The following is a 22,305-nucleotide window of genomic DNA, read 5'->3' as shown; positions in this document are numbered from 1 at the left end:
TTCCTCTAAGGGCTGATTATTCAATCGTCGGATAACTTTTAACTGAAGAATAAGTTTGGCACATTAAGTTTCAGTATGGGAAATATTATGTCAAAATGACAAGTTTATTCTTCATTTAAAAGTTAACTGATGATCTAAAAATCAGCCCTAAGTTGCATACCTAATCCATATTTGGACACAAAATTATGTGTTTCAAAATTGAAATTTATAAAAACATTCACTATAAAGATTGTGAGTAAAAATCCATAAAAGGTAGTTATTGTAATAAAAAACATAACCCTCCTAGTGGCGCAATCGGGTAAAAATACGATATGCCTCAAATTAATTTGATACGCCATCTATTGCAAGTATACGTACTAACAAGTTAACAACCAACGCATCAAAATGAAGAATTAACGCCATCTACCGTAGTTCACTTGTACTACATTGCATTGTAAGCGTTCTTGGTTGGCTGGCTGTTGGCTGAAATTCGCATTCGGGCCAGTGTTGATTCTTATTAGGTATAATTAATTTGAATTATTTATTTCTGGATTTGTTATTGAAACACCAAAACACATTATTGAAAGCTTAAGAAGTAGATCAATCGATCAGATTTACGATGATAGATAATAATCATTATACAAAGTCCGGTCGCCGAGCCGACTGTCGCACAGTCGCGACAGCAATACAGTGTGTCACGTTAAAGTGTACATATGAAAATAGATGAAACTAGACCTATTTTTATCGACAAAAAAGAGGTCAAAAAATTATTGAGATTTTTTTATTTTTTTTATAGAATTTTCTTTCTTCCAATTACTTATTGTAAAGAAAACGTAATAACTTTTAAACTAAGCGGTGTATCTTGATAAAATAAAAACAGTAATAATGCTAAATAATAGGCAATACTAAAAAATACATAAAATAGCCAAAAAAATGCCAACAAATAATAAAAAATGATACTTTTTGAAAAAAATCTGCTTTTAAATTCGAGTTTTTTTGGTTATTTATTACTTTGTATTATTCTCTATCGTATTATCTTTGTAAAACCAAAAATCGCATATCTCTATCCCTATCACAACATTTGCTATGATCGTTTGAACAAAGGCCTGCCACAACATTATTCTCCGCTACAGGTAGAGACAATTTTAATTTTAACTTTTTAGTTAAAATTGTATAATAAGCATTTTTGCTTATTTTACTTCGAAATCTTTTGTTTTTATTTGAAATCTAACTTGTCTTTATCAAAATTACAAATCTAGTGCCATTTTCAGTTTCATTGTTAACGAAGCGTTGAATGCGGGACGCGCCCGGAGAGGCTTAGTTCAAACGATCATTGCAAACGCTGTGATAGGGATAGTCATGCGATTTTTGGTTTCACGAAGGTAATACGATAGAGAATAATACAAAGGCCGGTTATAGGGGCATTTTTTGGAGAAATTTATCAAATAACCAAAAAAACACGAATTTAAAAGCAATTTTTAAAAAAAAAGTATCATTTTTTATTATTTGTTGGCCTTTTTTGTGTATTTTATGTATTTTTTTAGTATCACCTGTTATTTAGCATTATTACTGTTTTTATAGTATCAGGATATACCACTTAGTATAAAAGTTATTACGTTTTCTTTACAATAAGTAATTGGAAGAAAAAAAAATCTATAAAATTTTTTAAAAAAATTCAAAAAAATTTTGACCTCTTTTTTTGTCGATAAAAATAGGTCTAGTTTCATCTATTTTCTTATGTACACTTTAACGTGACTCACACTGTATAATTACGCGCGAGCGATAAGGATGGGTAGCTTGGGGTCATTGGACGAAATTATACGTGCTCGGCGACCGGACTTTATTCAGTATTTTTGGCAAGCAAACTGCATGATGCGTCTTAAAAATGTCAGTCAAAATAAAAGGCAATATTAAATAAAACTCTATATTAATATAATATAATAATAATGAATAATTGTGTGTAAACTCTTGCACGCTCCCTACGGCTTGAGCCGCTTGTACGTCGCGAGGTGGCTGTTCAGGTGTTGGGCCAGCTGGTCCGCGCGGACGAATGACGCCTGTAACACATAGGGAATAAGGGTTATAATCCGTTGAATAAAGTTGTGAGGATAAGGGTCATATTTGGAAGTTTCCGGCGACTGGGACTACTCATAAATTTTAGTACTGTACCGATTTTGGCTTGAATAATTCATTTTTGTTGCTGGAAGAAAAATATTTAATTTTTATGGATCCTCCGGCTGGGACCGCGCGGTCCCAGTTAATTGCGGTCCCAGTATTTGACTGTTTAAAGTTTAAAGACATTCAAAGATATATTGTAACCACAGATCACAGAAACTAAAGGAAGATGTGACAAGGGGGCGGGGCCGGTGTCGCAGCAATATGCCCAAAAACAGAACACATTGCTCGCGACAGCAATGATAACTACAGCGATGTCATAATGTGAACAGTTTACATTGCTTGCGTAGTTCAAACTGTGGACCCCTAGTGTCTTTAGTAACTCCCTAGCGTCGTTAGTGACTCCCTAGTGTCGTTAGTGACTCCCTAGTGTCGTTAGTGACTCCCTAGTGTCTTTAGTCACTCCCTAGTGTCGTTAGGGACGCCCTAATGTCTTTAGTGACCCCCTAATGTCGTTAGTGACCCCCTAGTGTTTTAGTGACATAGATTTAGGATATAGTCTTTTTCACCTAAGATGATCCGTATGACGTTTCGAGTTTGAAAGATTTAGAGATGTCACATAACTAAACCATAGCGATTTATCTATCGATTTTTTTCGAAGAGTTAGTAAAACCTACTTTTAGAGAAATATTATGTATAGGTGTTATTTAACAAAAAACATGTTTTTTTTAATTACAAATATTATTGTAACAATTTTTTATTGATAATATTCAAATTTCATGGTTCGTGTTCGAAAAAACGAATACTAAAAAGTACTGGTTCTGTTTCTTTAAATTAAAAACTATTAATTTATTTTTAATGCGTTTATTAAAGTCAATAATCGAAAAATATAGTTGATTTTTGTGATATTTTTAATAACTAAGTATTCACTTCAATCGATTAATGAACCGCGGAAATAATCGATTTTATTATACAAGAAATACCCCAGCACTAAATCTATTCCGTTTCACACATTGCGTACATCCCCCTAGTGTCTCCCTAGTGTGTCTAGTGCCCCCCTAGTGGCCGTGTGCCCCGCGCGTGGCCCCCGTGGCCCACCTTGCACACGACGCAGCGGTAGAGCTGGCGCGCGTGGTTCTGCAGGTGGCGCGTGAGCGAGTGCGCGTGGCCGAAGCGCTTCCCGCACTGCGCGCACGCGTGCGGCAGCTTGCTGTTGGCGGACGACGCGCCGTGCGCGCACGCGCGGTGCCGGCGCAGCTGGTCGTAGCGCGCGAACATTGCGCCGCAGTCGGCGCAGCGGCCTGGAAAAGAATGAATAAAAATAAAAAAAATGGGTTATTTGAATTGGCTACGGACCACTGTGGACCTCAATCACTTAAGAGTCTGGACCCCCGAACATTCTATGGTATCTATAGACCCCCTAGAAGTCTGATGTGTATAGAGCATAATTGAGGCTATCAGCGCAAAAATGTTGTATTGCATTGAAAGATTATAATTATTGTAACGAATGTATTTTACACCAAAAAACCGTACTATAAAAACTGTGGGTTACACCACTTTTGCGCTGATAGCCTCAATTTCAGGTTGGCTATGAACCCCTGTGAACCCCCGATCAGTCTGGGGTGGCCATGAACCCCTGTGGACCCAGGTACTTAGGGAGTCTATAGACACCCTGACTAGTCTAGACTGGCTATGGACCCCGACCAGTATAGAATTGCTATGGAACCCCGACCAGTTTAGTATGGCTATGGACCCCTGTAGACCCCAGTTACATGAGGAGACTGGACCCCCGAGCATTCTGGAGTATCCATGAACCCTCTAACAGTCTGAAGTGTCTATGGTATGGACCCCAACCAGTTTATAATTGCTATGGACCCCCGACCAGTTTATAATGGCTATGGACCCCAGTTACAGTCGTGGTCAACTAATTAGGGACGTTATATGACTAAAACACAAGACCGTCTCTCCAGTTCCAAAAAAATATCTTCACGAGGCTTTGTAGCTTGTGCCTATTAATAACAAGTAATTTGCCTAGTATTCTAAATATTTAAAGGCCAGAAAAGAAACTAGCTAGTTGCGATCAGTATTTTTAAAATAAATAAATTATTGCCACCTACACATTTATTGACCTAGGGATGGACAACTAATTAGGGACACGTGACACTTTCACTGTAAATGTAAATAAATTGGAAATTATTTAAGTGTTTATTACATAAAAAGTTTTCATTAATAAATATAGAATACAAAACAAAATCATCAAACGTATTTTTATAACCAATATGGTTGGTTTTGTTGGTTATAACCANATACTCCAGCAGTCGGTTCTGGTCCAAAAATCTCGCTCTTGAACAGAACGGAACCCTTAAAGGGGTCTCTCTTTGCGAGAGTGACCATTCTGCGATCATCTTGTGGGGTTGTTTTTATTGGCCTCTTCCTTCTAGGCACATTTTCTGTGGTTTCATGATTTTGAAATAAACATGCATTGTAGATTCACGTTTTTGGAACATTTCAGATGATCTGCAATTTACCGGTATGGTCATTCACGATGATAAGGATTGATTATAACTAATTATTAATTGATGCGTTTTTATCTCGCAAGATAAGAATATCGCTTTTCATATTGACGGCGAAATTACAAATGAACAGTATAAAAGTTATTACTTTTTATTTTTTTAATTTAGAAGGAAAAACTTAAGCGTTCCTAATTAGGTGGCCAGACCGTCCGTACCATAAATACCGATTCATGTGATTTGATTAAGATTCTTTATGAAGTTAGTAAGTTTTTTTGTTGTTATTGTATTCTGTTAAATAGAGTACTTGATAGTCAATATGTTTACAAAGTAACAGCCAGTAATATTGAATGAAGCTCACAATAATAGGATATGAACACTTAGTATTGCTTAGTATTCTATCTGTCCCTAATTAGTTGACCACGACTGTACATGAGGAGACTGGACCCCCGAGCATTCTTGAGTATCCATGGACCCCCTAACAGTATGAAGTGTCTATGGTATGGACCCCAACCAGTTCAGAATTGCTATGGACCCCCGACCAGTTTAGAATGGCTATGGACCCCAGTTACATGAGGAGACTGGACCCCCGAGCTTTCTTGAGTATCCATGGACCCCCTAACAGTCTGAAGTGTCTATGGTATGGACCCCAACTAGTTTAGAATTGCTATGGACCCCCGACCAGTTTAGAATGGCTATGGACCCCAGTTACATGAGGAGACTGGACCCCCGAGCATTCTGAAGTATCCATGAACCCCCTAACAGTCTGAAGTGTATATGGTATGGACCCCAACCAGTTTAGAATTGCTAAGGACCCCCGACCAGTTTAGAATGGCTATGGACACCAGTTACATGAGAAGACTGGACCCCCGAGCATTCTGGGGTCCATGAACCCCCTAACAGTATGAAGTGTCTATCGTATGGACCCCTGTAAGCCCCAGTTACACCCCTAGCAGTCTGAAGTAGTCTGGGGTGTCTATGGACCCCTGTGGACCCCTGTATACATACCGGCTCGCTCATCGGGCGTGTGCGCTCGATCATGCGCCGCTAATTCTGCATCATCTTCGAAACACTTGCGGCACACTTCGCAGCGAACCGTCATGGACCCACGGTGGGCTTCCGCTCTGAAAATAAGGTAGAAGGTCAGTTCCTGAATGGGTCACGTAAATTTTAAAAACATTTCCCGGTTTTTCAAAAAGCCAATCTAACTGAAAACCTAGAATTATAACTTGTCGAAAACCTAACTCTTTGAAAACCTAACTTGTCGAAAACGTCTTTGAAAACCTAACTTGTCGAAAACCCAACTCTAAGAAAACCTGACTTGTCGAAAACCTAACTCTTTGAAAACCTAACTTGTCGAAAACCTCTTTGAAAACCTATCTTGTCGAAAACCTAACTGTTTGAAAACCTAACTTGTCGAAAACCTCTTTGAAGACCTAACTTGTCGAAAAACTCTTTGAAAACCTAACTTGTCGAAAACCTAACTATGAAACCTGACTTTGATAACCTCTTTGAAAACCTAACTTGTCGAAAACCCAACTCTATGAAAACCTGACTTGTCAAAAACCTAACTCTTTGAAAACCTAACTTCTCGAAAACCTCTTTGAAAACCTAACTTGTCGAAAACCTAACTCTTTGAAAACCTAACTAGTCGAAAACCTAACTCTTTGAAAACCTTACTTGTCGGAAATCTAACTTGTCGAAAACCCAACTCTTCGAAAACCTTTGATAACCTAATTCTTGGAAAACCTGAAACTTTTCTGCCCCAATAGTCAGCCATTTTAGTTCGATAATAAAAGACGAAGCACACATCAATCCGGAAACGGATCGTAACCGTATCAACTCAAGGCGGCGAACACACATTTATCCGCACCGTAGCCTTACCGCGTAAAAGGCGATGAGAGCTCGCGAAAGGCGATACGGTGTTGATCCCTTTCCGAGTTGATAAGTCTGCTATGACCTTTAACCTAAAAACAAGCTACAGAACTACACGAACTAGCGATTTGCATAACTTTAATACAAGAAACAAAAATAAACTCGCCGTTCCAAATTTCAGATTGCATAAGATTGGTAATTCATTTATGGGAAAATGTATTAAATTCTTAAATAATCCAAACTGTTGTAGAACTACCCATTCATAAATTAAAAGCACATATTAAAAGTACCATAATGAAAAAGGGCTACTATAAAGTCGATGATTATTTAAAAGATAAAAATGTTTGGGATGCGTAACTGCCTAGCTCGCATAAATATTTATAACTAGGATGGGTGCACCAGTCCCACACCAGGAACCAGTAGTACACCATTTCTAATTTCACATCAAAATATTAACAATCTGTCGAATTTCCCGCCACTTTTGTTACGTTTGGTAGCACTGCCGTACTTCTACCAATCATTAGTCATAAATAAAAGCGACAAACACGACTTTTACGATCTGGTCAACCTTAGGCACATTGCGACTTTCCACATTGATTGTTAAATAAAAATAAACCTTACAGCTATTAAGAAAATTGGAATAAGCTACTTGATTCTATGATAGACAAGGAGTAGTTAATTCTTTTTTTTGCAATGATTGTTGTAATAATTGAGTCACAATATCAAAATTACTTTTAAAATGTCGCTTATTCGGTTTGTTACTGGTACACCCACCCTATGTATATCTTAAAGCCTGTAAACCTTTAAAAAAGAGGCTGACATTAGTGACTGAGTTTCTTGCGCTGCTTCTTCTCAGCACCGGCCCATTTATTGTCCTGAAGCAGTGGTAGGGTGTAAAAGTGCTGTGGGATATGATACTCAACCACAATAAGGAAGCTAGATGTGAGTGCTTCCTTCCGAGCGGGTGTTGTGCTCGGGGACCAAGGTCCAATTTACACCATCTTGGTTTGTCTATATGTACAGTCACGGAATGAAAAGGTTCGTCAGTTTTCAAATTGATTCCTTCAACGAATCGCGAGCACATATTACCTTTAGAAACTATGTTACAGAATAATCTCGAGTTAGAGAAAATAATCTTTAACTGTTCGTCAGTAAAGTTCAAAATTATTCAGATCAAAGTTGTTTGAAGATTTATCTTGTCAAGAAGATTATTATGATTGATAAACTAAAACCTTCTTGTTGGTTCAACCTGCCATTATTATTTCTTATAAATTAAAAAAAAACTATTGTCAATTGGTCAATGTCATCATTGCAGTGCACTGATGGGATAGAAAAATAAACAAGCAAAACCTTATTCGTTAGCAAACGTCATGAATATTTATTAAAATGTTAGCAGCACTGTTTCTTGCACTGTTATGTTGGCAGGTTTGACTCTTACAGTACCTAGTGCAAGCGAAAACCGACACTAAGGTGACGAACCTTTTCATCCCGCGACTGTACTTGGCAGGGTAGAAAACTCCGTCACCGCGATGCAGGTTTGTATGAGCGGCGGAGTGTGCCATAGTGCAGTCGTAACAGCGCCATCTGTTGGTACACGTTTGTAGTGGCGTATCTTAGATGTCGCCACAGTGCTTTTAAAAGCCTATTTGCAGAAATGAATGAGTTTTTCAACCGATTTCAAAAAAGGAGGAGGTTCTCAATTCGACCCGTATGTTTTTTTTTCTATGTTTGTTACGCGATAACTCCGCCAATTATGAACCGATTTGAACAAATCTTTTTTCGGCGTATAGGTAATACCTCAAGGGTGGTCCCATTTAAATTTAATAATAGAAAAAACAACCCCCAAGGGTGGAAAATTGGGGATGAACATTTTTATACGCAATATCTCCGCCGATTATAAATCAATTTGAACGATTATTTTTTTGTTGAATAGGTATTATCAAAAGGGTGGTTTCATGCGAATTTGAAGAAAATATTTCACCCCCAAGGGTGGAAAATTGGGGATGAACTTTTTTATACGCTATATATAATTTTTAGTTTTTTTTTGTGTTCACGCATTTGAAGTCGGTTTTATTTTTTTTTAAAGTTAATTATATGAATTTTTTTTTACTAACTTGTGCTCCCAGAGCTTCTCGCGGCGGCTGAAGGTCTCGCTGCAACAGTCGCACTCGTAGCGCTCCGACGAGCGCGTCCGGGCTCTTGAGTTGGCGCCGCCACGGTTCTGATGGATGCGTCTGTGGATTCTGTGGAAGAAATTGTGGTAATTAATAATGGAGATGTTTCCAGTTTTTTTCTATTAATAAAACGGCTTATTCCACTATTCCCCGTTGACATAAAATTAAAATAAAATAAAATTCATTTATTTTTGCAAATAGGAGTCATCCATAAAGTACGTCACACGTAAAGAGGGGGGGAGGGGGTTGACAAAGTGTGACATGGTGTGACAAGGGGTGGGAGGGGTCCTAAGTTTCGTGACATCACATTTCAATTGTTTCAAATATTTGATATAATGTTGATTTCATAAAAAATATACTTAATTTAAATAGAAATAAAACTAATTTCGGAACTACTGTTAATTTAATAATTTTTTGATGTGAAATTGCAAAACATGTTACGTCACACTAGGGAGGGGGGGGTCTCAGAAATGTGACCACCTGTGACAAGGACGGAGGGGGGGTCAAAAAATCATGAAATTCGTGTGACGTACTTTATGGATGGCCCCATAGGCTTTAAAAAAGCACTTTTACACGTCCCAATATTAACCCTACCACTGCTTCGGGACAATAAATGGGCCAGTGCTGAGAAGAAGCAGCGCAAGAAACTCAGTCACTATTCCCGTTATATTAGGTTTTTATTTTGAACGTAATATGGATTAATGAACTCAATAATAAACGTCGCGTCGCGTCCCGTGTCTTACTATTTTAAATGAACTTTTTACTTCATTATTCCCCATTATAAGTTCCAATTGGCGTTAACGGGGAAAAGTGAACAAAAAGTGAACGAATAGTGGAATAAGCCAATAAAACCAATAATATTTGTGAAAGAATCATGAAAATATGTATATTTTATCTACAAATAAAGAAGTTACAGGGCCCTAAAAATGCGCATAACAAATATTTCGGATAGCTAGGAGTAGGATAGAAACATGGATAGTAAGTCGTAGGGTAGGAAAGTTATAGGGTAGAAGTAGGTTATACATAGGGTAGGAAGTATGGTAGGCACAGGATAGGAGTATATAATCTGGTCCGGGAGTACATAGAATTTTGTCCAATGACCCCAAGCTACCCATCCTTATCGCTCGCGCGTAATTATATTGCTGTCGCGACTGTGCGACGGGCTCCCGCAGTGAGTGTGCGAGCGTGACAGCAACATAATTACGCGCAAGCGATAAGGATGGGTAGCTTGGGGTCATTGGACAAAATTCTACGTGTTCCCGGACCAGACTATAGTCAGATATGATTCTATCCTAACACTCACTTGAGCGTGACCCTAGTAGAGTACCACTTCCGACATATGTGACACTGGAAACTTTTATCGGCCGACTCGTCACTCTCGCTGATCTAGTCGTGCTCGAGTAGTATATGGGGCATTCCACGCGAAGCGGGCAGGTAAAAAAAGTCGATGTTTCCGATTTCAGTAATATTTGAGTATGTTCTACCTATACATATTATTGATACGTGTACCAAATATTTTTGTAATATAATGACTAGTTTAAGAGTTATGGGTCTTCGAAGTTTTCGACAACCGGTTGGCATGCAGTACTTCAAAGCCGATTATGGAGTCATAAAATTATATATTAAAATAATTAAACCACGGGATTTATTACTTCATTTACCGTGCTTTTTAACTGTATTTTTGGAAACGAAAAAAAAATTATTTTTTCCTAAAAAAAATGCAAATTAATTTTTTTTCCTTGATTTTCACAAAGTTCGACCCTTTCGATTTTTTTTATTTTTTTTATTTAAATAGCTAATATTGTGTAGAACATTCATGCCAACTTTCAAAGTTGTCTGTCTGTCTGTCTGTATGTTCCTTATAGAAACAAAAACTACTCGACGGATTTTAACGAAACTTGGTACAATTATTCTTCATACTCCTGGGCAGGTTATAGGATACTTAGGAATTCCCACGGGAACGGGCATTAGCGGGAAAATCCTTTTGTATGAAAAATCTAAACCGCTTAAGTTAGACGCTTGAAATTTGGCATGCAGGTACCTTACTAAACTTAAAGCTTAGTTACAACAGGATATTGCAAAATTCCCACGGGAACGGGAGTTAGCGGGAAAAAACATTTGTATGAAAAAATCTAAACCGCGTAAGATAGATGAAGGGGTTAAAACGGGATCCACGCGTACGAAGTCGCGGGCGGCCGCTAGTTATGAATAAAGACTTTTTTCGTTCGATCTACCTAATAGAATCAGTGTACTAAAATGTGCTAGTTAATAGTACTAGAAGACCGAACTAGTTCATTTGACCGATTTTCGGAGTTCGGAGCGATCCTTTCAGTGTCCGAGTAAAAACAAGCCTGGCCATAACGTATTTTTTAGTATTTAATAGGTACTAAAAATGTATTGGTGTTATTAAAAATCTACAAAACATTCCGTCAAAAGTGATTTTATTTGCTTGTCAGTTTCACTAAACGCGCACAGGCGGCGGGCTTCAGGCGCGGCAGCGCGACGGCGCGGCGCTGGACGCCACCCTTCGGCAGTATTTTCAGTCTAGCTCCGAATCCACTTCCACGCCCACTTTGAAAGTTGGCATGAATGTTCTACACAATATTAGCTATTTAAATAAAAAAAATTAAAAAAATCGAAAGGGTCGAACTTTGTGAAAATCAAGGAAAAAAAATTAATTTGCATTTTTTTTAGGAAAAAATAATTTTTTTTTCGTTTCCAAAAATACAGTTAAAAAGCACGGTAAATGAAGTAATAAATCCCGTGGTTTAATTATTTTAATATATAATTTTATGACTCCATAATCGGCTTTGAAGTACTGCATGCCAACCGGTTGTCGAAAACTTCGAAGACCCATAACTCTTAAACTGGTCATTATATTACAAAAATATTTGGTACACGTATCAATAATATGTATAGGTAGAACATACTCAAATATTACTGAAATCGGAAACATCGACTTTTTTTACCTGTCCGCTTCGCGTGGAATGCTCCATATGATAGCAGGGAGTAGGATAGGGTAGCAGGGATTAGGATACGGTAGAACGTAGCATAGGATAGTAGGATGTAGGATAGGAGTGGGATGTAGGGTAGAAAGTAGGATAGGATCGCAGGGAGTAGGATAGGATAGCAGGAAGTAGGAGAGGATAGTAGGAAGCAGAATAGTATAGTAAGAAGTAACTTAGGATAGCAGGAAGTAGGATAGTGTAGTAGAACGTAGCGTAGGTTAATAGGACGTAGGATAGGATAGTAGGATAGAATAGTAAGATAGTAGATAGGATAGTAGGAAGTAGGAGAGGATAGTAAGATAGCTGGAAGTAAGATAGCTAAGAGTAGGATAGGATAGTAGCAAGTAGGAGAGGATAGCAGGGAATAGGATAGGATAGTAAGAAGTAGGAGAAAATGGCAGGGAGTAGGATAGGATAGTAAGCTAAGATTCAATACTCACTTGAGAGTGACCCTAGTAGAGTACCACTTCCGACATATGTGACACTGGAAGCTCTTGTCGCTGATCTCGTCGTGCTCGCTCGCGCGGGGCATCGAACCCGGGTCGCCTGCGCGTTTCGGGACAGGTCACACGCAGGGGCTTAAGGCGGAGGGTAGATAGATAGGGAGCAGGATAGCACGGAGTAGGAGAGAACAGTAGGATAATTGTCGGCCGTTTGGTGTAGTGGTTCAGAACGGACTACTATGCCGAGAGGTCCCGGGTTCGATTCCCGGCCGGGCAGAAATTGAAATGATGAATTTTAATTTCTGTGACGGGTCTGGGTGTTACTATGTATAATTTATGTATGTATTTAAAAAAAAAGTATATAAGTAATATATCCGTTAAGCTAGCACCCATAACACAAGCATATTAATTGCTTACTTTGGGGCTAGATGGCGCTGTGTGAGATTGTCCAAAGATATTTATTTATTTATTTAACTAAGAGTAAGGATAGAATAGGAAGATAAGACAGCTGGAAGTAACATAGTACAGCTGGGTGTAATATAGGACGATTGGGGGTAAGATATGAATGGAATAGGCTGGGAATAGGATAGGACAGTAGGATAGGATAGCAAGGAGTAGGATAGGATAGTGGGACGTAGGATAGGATAGTAGAAAGTAGGATAGGATAGTAAGATAGCTGGGAGTAGGATAGAATAGTAGGATAGAATAGTAAGATATATAGTAGATAGGATAGTAGGATGTAGGAGAGGATAGTAGGATAGCTGGAAGTAAGATAGCTTAGACTAGGATAGGATAGCAAGTAGTAGGATAGGATAGAAAGTAGTAGGATAGGATAGTGAGACGTAGGATAGGATAGTAGCAAGTAGGAGGATAGCAGGGAGTAGGAAGGATAGGATAGTAGCAAGTAGGAGAGGATAGCAGGGAGTAGGGTAGGATAACGTAGGATATGATAGCAGTAACATAGGATAGTACGAATCAGGATAGTAGTAAAATATAGTACTATTCTAACACTCACTTAAGGGTAACCCTAGTAGAGTACCACTTCCGACATATGTGACACTGGAAGCTCTTGTCGGCCGACTCGTTGTCGCTCTCGCTGATCTCGTCGTGCTCGCTCGCGCGGGGCATCGAACCCGAATCGAATAGGATAGCAGGGAGTAGGATAGGATAGCAGGGAGTAGGATAAGACAGTGAGACGTAGGATAGGATAGTAGCAAGTAGGATAGGACAGTATCAAGTAGGATAGGGCAGTAGCAAGCAGGATAGGATAGTACAATTTAGGATAGGGTAGCGCGACAAAGGGCAGGAAGTAGGATAGTAGTAAGATATGATTATATTTTAGTACTTACTTAAGGGTAACCCTAGTAGAGTACCACTTCCGACATATGTGACACTGGAAGCTCTTGTCGGCCGACTCGTTGTCGCTCTCACTGGTCTCGTCGTGCTCGCTCGCGAATCGAACCCGGGTCGAATGGGATAGGATAGCAGGAAGTAGGAGAGGATAGTAGGAAGCTGGAAGTAGGATAGCTAAGAGTAGGATATAAAAGCAAGGACTAGGATAGGATAGCAAGTAGTAGGATAGGATAGTGCGACGTAGGATAGGATAGTAGCAAGTAGGAGGATAGCAGGGAGTAGGTAGGATAGGATAGTAGCAAGTAGGAGAGGATAGCAGGGAGTAGGGTAGGATAACGTAGGATATGACAGCAGTAAGATAGGATAGTACGAATCAGGATAGTAGTAAAATATAGTACTATTCTAACACTTACTTAAGGGTAACCCTAGTAGAGTACCACTTCCGACATATGTGGCACTGGAAGCTCTTGTCGGCCGACTCGTTGTCGCTCTCGCTGATCTCGTCGTGCTCGCTCGCGCGGGGAATCGAACCCGGGTCGCCCGCGCGCTCCGGGTCGGAATCCGACGCGTCCGACTGGTTGCCACCGCTGTATGACCACGCGCCGAATGATCTGGAAAGATTGGGTTATTTTTAAAGAAAGAAAGAAAGAAAATATTTTATTTGGCCCAACATATTAAATTATTACAGTATACAGTTTAAAATACTTGCACATTTGTGGACCAAAATGGCATCCGCTCAGCATTGTGTCCTGCTCCGAGGTAGACCCAGAACAGGACGCTGTTATTCTGCGGAGGCCACTTTTTTAAAAGAGCGTCACATTGGACGCCATAAACATTGGCATTTTTATTTTAAAATTATACAAAACTTCAACGATTACATAAATTTGTAGGTGTGTGTGCTAGCTGTGTGTGTTAGGTGTGTGTGTTAGGTGTATGTGTTAGGTGTGTGTGTCAACAGAAAGTGCTAGATGTGTCAAAAAGTTATGTTTGTGTAATAAAGGGAAAAGATGCAGAACAACTACTCAGGCAATAGACATTTGTTCGTCTAATATAAATTTCTTTAAATTACGAGTAAATTATTGAAAGTTGCATTTGATTTGGAGTTTCGAATTGGCGGCGGTAAGTTATTCCAACATTTCGTGGCAGAATATCGAAAGCTGCCACGAAAAGCAGCTGTTCTGTGCTCTGGGCACATAAGGCGAGAGGCGAGAGAATTACCATAATGATGATGACAGAGACAAACGGAGGTTTTGGTTTCTGGTCTGCGAGCACGTAGAATTTTCGCGACTGTGCGACGGGCGGCCGCAGTGAGTGTGCGAGCGCGACAGCAACATAATTACGCGCGAGCGATAAGGATGGGTAGCTTGGGGTCATTGGACAAAATTCTACGTGCTCACAGACCGGGCTTTAGTAGCTCACTGGTCGTTCTTAATACACTCGACATCAAATAAATCGCACCTCCCGCGACAAGCACTTTCAAACGTATGCATCCCCACTTCCCACCAATATTGGCACCATTTAAAAGCCTATTTCTAAACTTCATTTCATTAAAGGAAAGGTTTTTATCCCAAAAATGTATCTTTAGAAGGATCCAGTCACTTCTTCAAAAAATAGGTAGTTACGCTTGAGCCAACTTTTATGGCTATAAAACTGTTAAGTTGGGATTAATCGCTATCCATCTGTTAAAGAGAACACGTGTGATCATTATTTGGTTTTATAACCATAAAAGAAGAACGGTCACGCCCCATACAAAAAAAACCCAGACCCGACAGAAACGAGACATACCTCAGTTTTTTTGTCATGTCTTAATTAGTTAAATTATATATTTTTTTATATTCGAAATCTATGTATAACACCAAAATATTACCCTTTGTTTTTGTTCAGGCGTTATACAAAAACTAATACAAAATGCCTATTTATCACCAAAATTGGTAAATGTATGTACCTAAATGTTTATTACAGCTGCTATGGAATGTATCTAGGTGACCTGGAGATACAGCCGGATTATACAGGGTCCGGGCGGTCCGGATAGGTGTCCGGATTGCAATGAAACACTCACTGGTCGTCCTCAACAGATGTGTTATTCTGCGGCGCGGGCTCAGTCTTGGGCGCTTCGTCGTTGGACGACTCGCAACTGTCCGGACTGCTCGGATTCAAGCTGTCCGGGCGGTCCGGATAGGTGTCCGGTATGTAATGAAACACTCACTGGTCATCCTCAATAGATGTGTTGTTCTGCGGCGGCGTTTCAGTCTTGGGCGCCTCGTCATCGGACGAATTGGATCTGTCCGAACTAAAACCGTTGAAACCCGTTGTGTGATTTTCAATGTCCGAATTGTACCTATCTGAATTGTACCTGTCCGCATTGTAACTTTGCGGGTAGTAGCTGTCCGGGTTACACTCGTCAGAGCTGTCCAGATTTAATGTTTGAACTCGTACCACTCAAATTATAACTGTCCGAATATAAACTAGCGACTCACTTGTCGTTTTCCAGAGTGTTGTTCGGGCTGTCCGGATACCTGTCCGAATTCGACCTATCCAAAAATTCACTATTTATTTATTTATTTATTATTCATTATTGAGCAATTACATATTTGATCCAAATAGCGTCCTAAATCCTTTTTAGGTTTGTCTAGACACTATTGTTCTCTATACAAATAAAAACAAACGTTTTAGTATAAGCATTCACAACACTTTCAGATATACAAAATATTATTTTACTAGTGATATAGTCTGGTCTGTGAGCACGTAGAATTTTGTCCAATGACCACAAGCTACCCATCCTTATCGCTTGCGCGTAATTATGTTGCTGTCGCGCTCGCACACTCACTGCGGGCGCGCGTCGCACAGTGGCGACAGAAATATAATTACGCGCGAGCGATAAGGATGGGTAGCTTGGGGTCATTGGACAATATTGTACGTATAATATTTTAAACTATTATGTTGCATTTTTTACTATAAAATTATCACACTGAAGTGATAATTTTATAATATTGTACGTGCTCACAGACCGGGCTTTAGTAACTCACTGGTCGTCCTCAATAGATGTGTTATTCTGCGGCGGCGGTTCAGTCTTGGGCGCTTCGTCGTCGGACGAATCGGAACTGTCCGAAGAGCTGGAGCTGCCGGAACTGGAGCCTGAACTAGAGCCAGAGCTGGAACTGCCTGTAAGAAGAATGGAGAAGATTGTGAGAAATACGAAAGTGCAAGACTAGGTGGACCGACGATCTGGTGAAGGTCGCGGGAGGTTCCTGGATGCAGGCGGCGTAGGACCGGTCATTGTGGAAAACCTTGTCCAGCAGTGGACGTCTTTTGGCTGATACGAACGATGTAAGACATCCTTATGTCTTTGTTTGATTAAAAACCGACCAAACCGCTTGTGGAAAAATTCCATTAAGTCACACTGTTAGAATAGATCTGGCGTTTGACTAAGTCAGTGCCTGAGGTATGGAAGCGGCACGGGAGGGTGATGCAGTGATGTCAAACGTCAGCGAGACTTCAGATGTGCTTCAGACTTGTATCACAGAATAATAATAAGTACTACGTACAGAAGTTTTACTTCGCGAAGGTATTTAAAAAAATGTATGCTCAATGTCATTAACAATATGGTGTAATTTAGCCTGTCTCAAGAGTCAAGCACCATTTTGTTGACAAACGTCAGTGATCGGCACTGCGCCGAAGCTATAGGGCTGACAACAAAAATGTTATTATAGATTGGAAGATTATTTTAAAGATAAACTTTGACATAGTGGTATCTACCCAATTTATACAAATTTTATTAATTTTTATTATTGACATTATACTACAATTCCATGACATTATGCAATTATTTTTAATAATTTTTAATTTATTATCTTTGTTTAGACATGAATATTATTATTAAGTATTATTATGACTGTGTACTCAATATTGTATAATTTTAGCAAACTTCCACGTAAATTCTATTATATTGAACATACCTATTATTATACACCGTGTTACTTTGCATTCTTGCCATATTCACAGAGTTAAAAGTAGGTAACAATACCTATTATTTAAGATAAACAAGAGACTCCCATAAAGAAAGTACACTAAGATTTTAGTAAATTTGGTTTTTCAGTACAAATTGGAATAAACCAATTTTGCCTCGCACGTTCTACAGGTGCAAGTGGAATAAACCTAGTGGGCGTGGCCTAGTTCTCAATTTTATGGCTTTGGGTACCAGCCTTTTTATCCATTCATAATAACTATTTTAAAATACTCTTCAGTTGATTTCAGATTTTCCTTTGAATGAAATGAAATCACCTTATTCACAATTAATTATTTATTTATAAGTTCCTACTTACAAAGTTTACGTACTGCGAAGCAAGTGTTCAAAGTGTCCTCCGTTCTGATGAAGGCACAGTCTAGCACGGCGAAGCGTAGGTTTTTAGCTTTAGTTTTCGCAACACATAAACGTTTTGTATCACAGTTTCACTAAAACAATCCTTTCATGTAACGCGTTTACACTGTTTATCTCTTCTGCGCATACCAGTCGTTTCGAGTCACTCCAAAAATCCATTGGTGTCAGGTCCGAGGATCGTGGTGGCCAAGCTACTGGACCCCTCGTCCAATCCACTGTTCACCAAACGTATTATTCGCGCACTTGACGTCCTTATTGTGGGGGAGCACCATCCTCCTGGTAGTAGATCATTTGGTGTAACGCTAAGGGTACGTCATCAAGCATTTCGTCTAAGACGTCTTGCAGACACTCCAAGCACCATTTTGATTAAATTATTCGTTGTTTGAATACACTTCAGTCATTTTGGTATTATTTATTGTGTTTGATGGATTTCTCAGTTTTTTACAAGTGTCAAAAAGACATTTTAAAGACAATAGATTGCAATAGATATTTAAAAATACAATAAAAAGTAAAAAAGTCTCCATCGCCATCGCCAACAAGTGATGTGCATGCGTTACGATAATTAGTGGTGTGTTTAACAGATTGTCGATAAAATAAAATACTGAAGATTAAAAAAAAAAATTTTTCGGGCATTATTTTTTTACGGATTTGTGTTCAGTATCAGTAATATAGTAACCTCTGTAAATATGGCAAGAATGCAAAGTAACACCCTGTATAAAATATTGACATTGTAAATTGACATCGTGAACTTGACATCTTTAAAATTATGACATCAAATATTTCCAGTTAATTAAGATTTTTTCAATTTAATAGATTCTGGAATTGTTAACATTAATATGCATGCCGAATTAATAAATAAATGTTTGTAAAACACAATGTTGCTGTGCCCAAACCGGGTCTATGTTTGAGACTATACAATATATTGTTTAAGACCTTATGTACAACATAGAATGCAATAAAGATTTTGAATTTGAATTTGAATTTGACTTCGGTAAAATGATGTGACGTGAGGTGCCAAACTGCGAAAAATGGCGGAGGAAATACATGATTTAGCATGAATTATCATGAATAATATTAACTACTTATTTACCTCTCAGTGTCTGGAGGCTACTTAAAAAAGTACATTCTGTGTTTTTATTATTAGGCAGTTAAATACTGCACAGTATTTAGTACACCATTATCTTTATTTTCTTCCATCATACACAAGAATACGCGTGCGAGTCAATGTTCGCTCGTATGTGAGGCCTTGTCGAATAGTATCCTGTAGGGTGCCATCGTGCGTGTTTTGTTTTCGATGTAAATTCGCGGAGATGAACAGGCCTGCTTGTATGCTCTGTCACGTCATGTCACCCGTCCCGTGCCGCTCCCATAACTCAAGCACTAACTCAGTTATGCGGTAGACTTATAATAAAGAATCTGACTACTAAGTTTTCTAAATGCATACTACCCAATAAAATTCTCGTGTCAGTTTAAAAAATACTCCACTGACGCTTTTTTCATTAAACACCGTGTTATGTATTCAATAAAGTGATTGATGATAAGGGTTTTTTCACGAGTATGAAGTCGCGAGCACAGCTATTATCTAAAATAATTGTATGTTAACTAAAGCCCAGTCTCCGAGCACGTAGAATTTTGTCCAATGACTCCTAGCTACCCATCCTTATCGCTCGCGCGTAATTATGTTGCTGTCGCGCTCGCACACTCACTGCGGGCGCCCGTCGCACAGTCGCGACAGCAATATAATTACGCGCGAGCGATAAGGATGGGTAGCTTTGGGGTCATTGGAAAAGTTTCTACGTGCTCACGGACCAGGCTTTACACAATAACATTCTCGTGTCAGTTTTTAAAAAAACTCCACCGAGACGGCTTGACCGATTCTTGGGCCCAGAACAGACGGTGAAACGCAACTGCAACGAAACTGCAACTGCTAGTTACTTTTGAGTTGCATCTAAGTTTCTACCGTAGCGTCCGTTGAGAGACCACACATGACGCGACCAGTTTGAAACTTTCAGTGTCAGTTTCATTCATCAGAATCATCACAAAGTTGCAGTTACGTTGCAGTTGCGTTTCACCGTCTGTTCTGGGCCTTAGTGTCTAACACACTTTTTTCATTAAATACCGTGTATAATTATGTATTCAATAAGGTGATTAATGATAAGGGTTTTTCACGAGCACAGCTATTATCTAAAATAATTAAATAATAAATAAATCTTTGGACAATTTCACACAGCGCCAGCTAGCCCCAAAGTAAGCAACTTAATGCTTGTGTTATGTTATGGGTGCTAGCTTAACGAATATACTACTTATATACTTTTTTTTAATACATAAATATTATACATAGTCACACCCAGACCCGTCACAGAAATTTAAATTCATCATTTCAATTTCTGCCCGGCCGGGAATCGAACCCGGGACCTCTCGGCATAGTAGTCCATTCTGAACCACTACACCAAACGGCCGACTGATTTTGTATGTTAACTAGGCGAAAAAGTCTTTGTGGTGCATAAAAGCTTTTACAATAAATAAATAAATGGTGAATTTGAATTATTACTTACCAGATCCAGAACTGCTGCTATCGGAATCCGAATTGGAGCTGTCTTCCAGCTTCTCAACTCTTGTGTCAAGTTCTTTCACTGATGCGTTACCTGGAAACAATATTGTAAATCGTATATTCTGTGACGAGAAGTTAAGGTTAGGTTTAATTTGTATGGGGACAAGTGACAAGTGTTATGGGGACAAGTGACAAATGTTATGGGGACAAGTACAAGTGTTGTGGGGACAAGTGCCAAGTATTAAGGGGACAAGTGACAAGTGTTATAGGAACAAGTGACAAGAGAAGAAGAGGGCATGTGACAAGTGTTATGGGGACAAGTGACAAGTGCTATGGGGACAAGTGACAAGTATTAAGGGGGACCAGTGACAAGTGTTATGGGGACAAGTGACAAGTGTTGTGGGACAAGTGACAAGTGTTATGGGGACAAGTGACAAGTGTTATGGGGACAAGTGACAAGTGTTATGGGGACAAGTGACAAGTGTTATGGGGACAAGTGACAAGTATTATGGGGACAAGTGACAAGTGTTATGGGGACAAGTGACAAGTTTTAAGGGGACACGTTACCTTCGGAACTCCTCACGGAGAGAACCTCGTCATCGTCGCGAATCCGCTGCGTCTGCTCCGACAGCGGTTTCTTGAAGTTTGCGGGTAGCAGGTGCGCTTCGAATAAGTCATCCTGGTACAAAGAAACTTCGTATAAGTCATCCTGGTACAAAGAAACTTCGTATAAAACATCCTGATACAAAAAATTAAAGATATAGACGGTAGATCAAGTTCAAGACGATGAAAGGTACCTACAGTGGATAGATTAACGCCCGTATTCACAAACATTACTATGAGGTCGCACAGTGCGCGTGGACGCATAGGGTGACACACGAACCAATAACAGAGCTATATTCAACGCTGTGCGTTCAATTTGCTGCTTCACAAAAGCAAGCATCGTTTTTAAATACGGGCGTAAGTTAAAATGTGTGGTAAATCTTATGGTTTTTCAATATAATATTTTTTTACTTAGTATTTGAACGAGTTACCTTGTCAATATTCGCGTACTTTTCGTGTATATGTCGCAACGCGCGCAGATTCTCGTCTAGACTTAGCGAGTCAGACGCTTGACTCGGTGACCCTGTGGACGGATGATTTTATTAGTAACAAAAAGCCTAGAACATCATTTTTTAATTAAATTCCTGAAATCCCCTATAATCTTTCCAGGGTTCACAAAGGGGAATTTTGAACAATACTTTTCAAGAAGGGGATTTTCGAACAAAAGTTCCATGACTTCTTTTAAAACTCTGAATCATTATCGAATATTATTTATTTGTACGCTTTGACTAGAAACTAGATAATATGTTTCAATTAAGTTTAATTAATTACAAACCTAAGTCGGGCTCGTCGTCGCTGTCAAGTGTGATCGGTTCCGTGTTGACTGGCATCAGGTTACTTCTGACACGAATCTCTGGAATAGACACAATTCTTTTAAAATAGGTACCTTTTGTAGCATCAATTTGTGTGCGCCAATTGGGAATCGAACCCAGGACTGCACAGGACTCCAGGTTAACTTAAAGTGATACTATTCCCACCGCTGCAACTCCTGTGCAGCCAGGATCTACAGCTTGACCGCCAATAACCCAACCAGTGAAGGTCAAGTTTGTCCCGGGGGAAAGTTAAACAGTCATTGGACCCGCAACGAAATTAATCAGAAGAACATAGGAGGAGTTAGAAGTTAAGGTTCTACTTCTCACAAGTCTGCCTGGCTAGCTGCCATCGTCTTACCTAAGTTTGTCGCCATAACAACAATGTTAAGAAAGAAAGAAAGCAAGAAAGATACATTTATTACAACGGACATCACACAAATACAGGCAATTACATAGACATGACAGTGGCACATAATAATAAAAGAAGAAAAAATAAAAACAAGA

At 39.3% G+C, this 22,305-nt stretch overlaps 1 protein-coding gene across 36 annotated transcripts in view; it reads right to left on the bottom strand.

The window, feature by feature from the left end:
• Nucleotides 1–1,889: 1,889 nt before the first annotated feature.
• Nucleotides 1,890–22,305, bottom strand: part of LOC114358867 (nucleolar protein dao-5) — a 43,860-nt gene continuing 23,444 nt past the window's right edge. For 28 of the 36 annotated variants that reach the window (XM_028312970.1, XM_028312968.1, XM_028312973.1 and 25 more), the window contains 11 exons: nt 21,765–21,842; nt 21,421–21,512; nt 20,954–21,095; nt 20,391–20,480; nt 16,484–16,619; nt 13,989–14,068; nt 13,120–13,237; nt 8,594–8,722; nt 5,613–5,728; nt 3,193–3,395; nt 1,890–2,036 (listed from right to left, as the gene is read on the bottom strand). In XM_028312970.1, coding sequence (XP_028168771.1) covers nt 1,959–2,036; nt 3,193–3,395; nt 5,613–5,728; nt 8,594–8,722; nt 13,120–13,237; nt 13,989–14,068; nt 16,484–16,619; nt 20,391–20,480; nt 20,954–21,095; nt 21,421–21,512; nt 21,765–21,842 — 1,262 coding nt within the window. In that variant the 3' untranslated portion in view covers nt 1,890–1,958. Of the gene's footprint in view, nt 2,037–3,192; nt 3,396–5,612; nt 5,729–8,593; nt 8,723–13,119; nt 13,238–13,870; nt 14,069–16,483; nt 16,620–20,390; nt 20,481–20,953; nt 21,096–21,420; nt 21,513–21,764; nt 21,843–22,305 lie in introns of all 36 variants that reach the window. The other 8 variants (XM_028312978.1, XM_028312979.1, XM_028312995.1 and 5 more) reach the window with 3 other exon arrangements.

The sequence above is a fragment of the Ostrinia furnacalis genome, unplaced genomic scaffold (genome assembly GCF_004193835.3).
Source record: "Ostrinia furnacalis isolate ACB-3 unplaced genomic scaffold, ASM419383v2 OfSCF4123, whole genome shotgun sequence".
Classification (NCBI taxonomy): Eukaryota; Metazoa; Arthropoda; class Insecta; order Lepidoptera; family Crambidae; genus Ostrinia; species Ostrinia furnacalis.
This window is presented reverse-complemented; position numbering and strand designations above follow the sequence as displayed.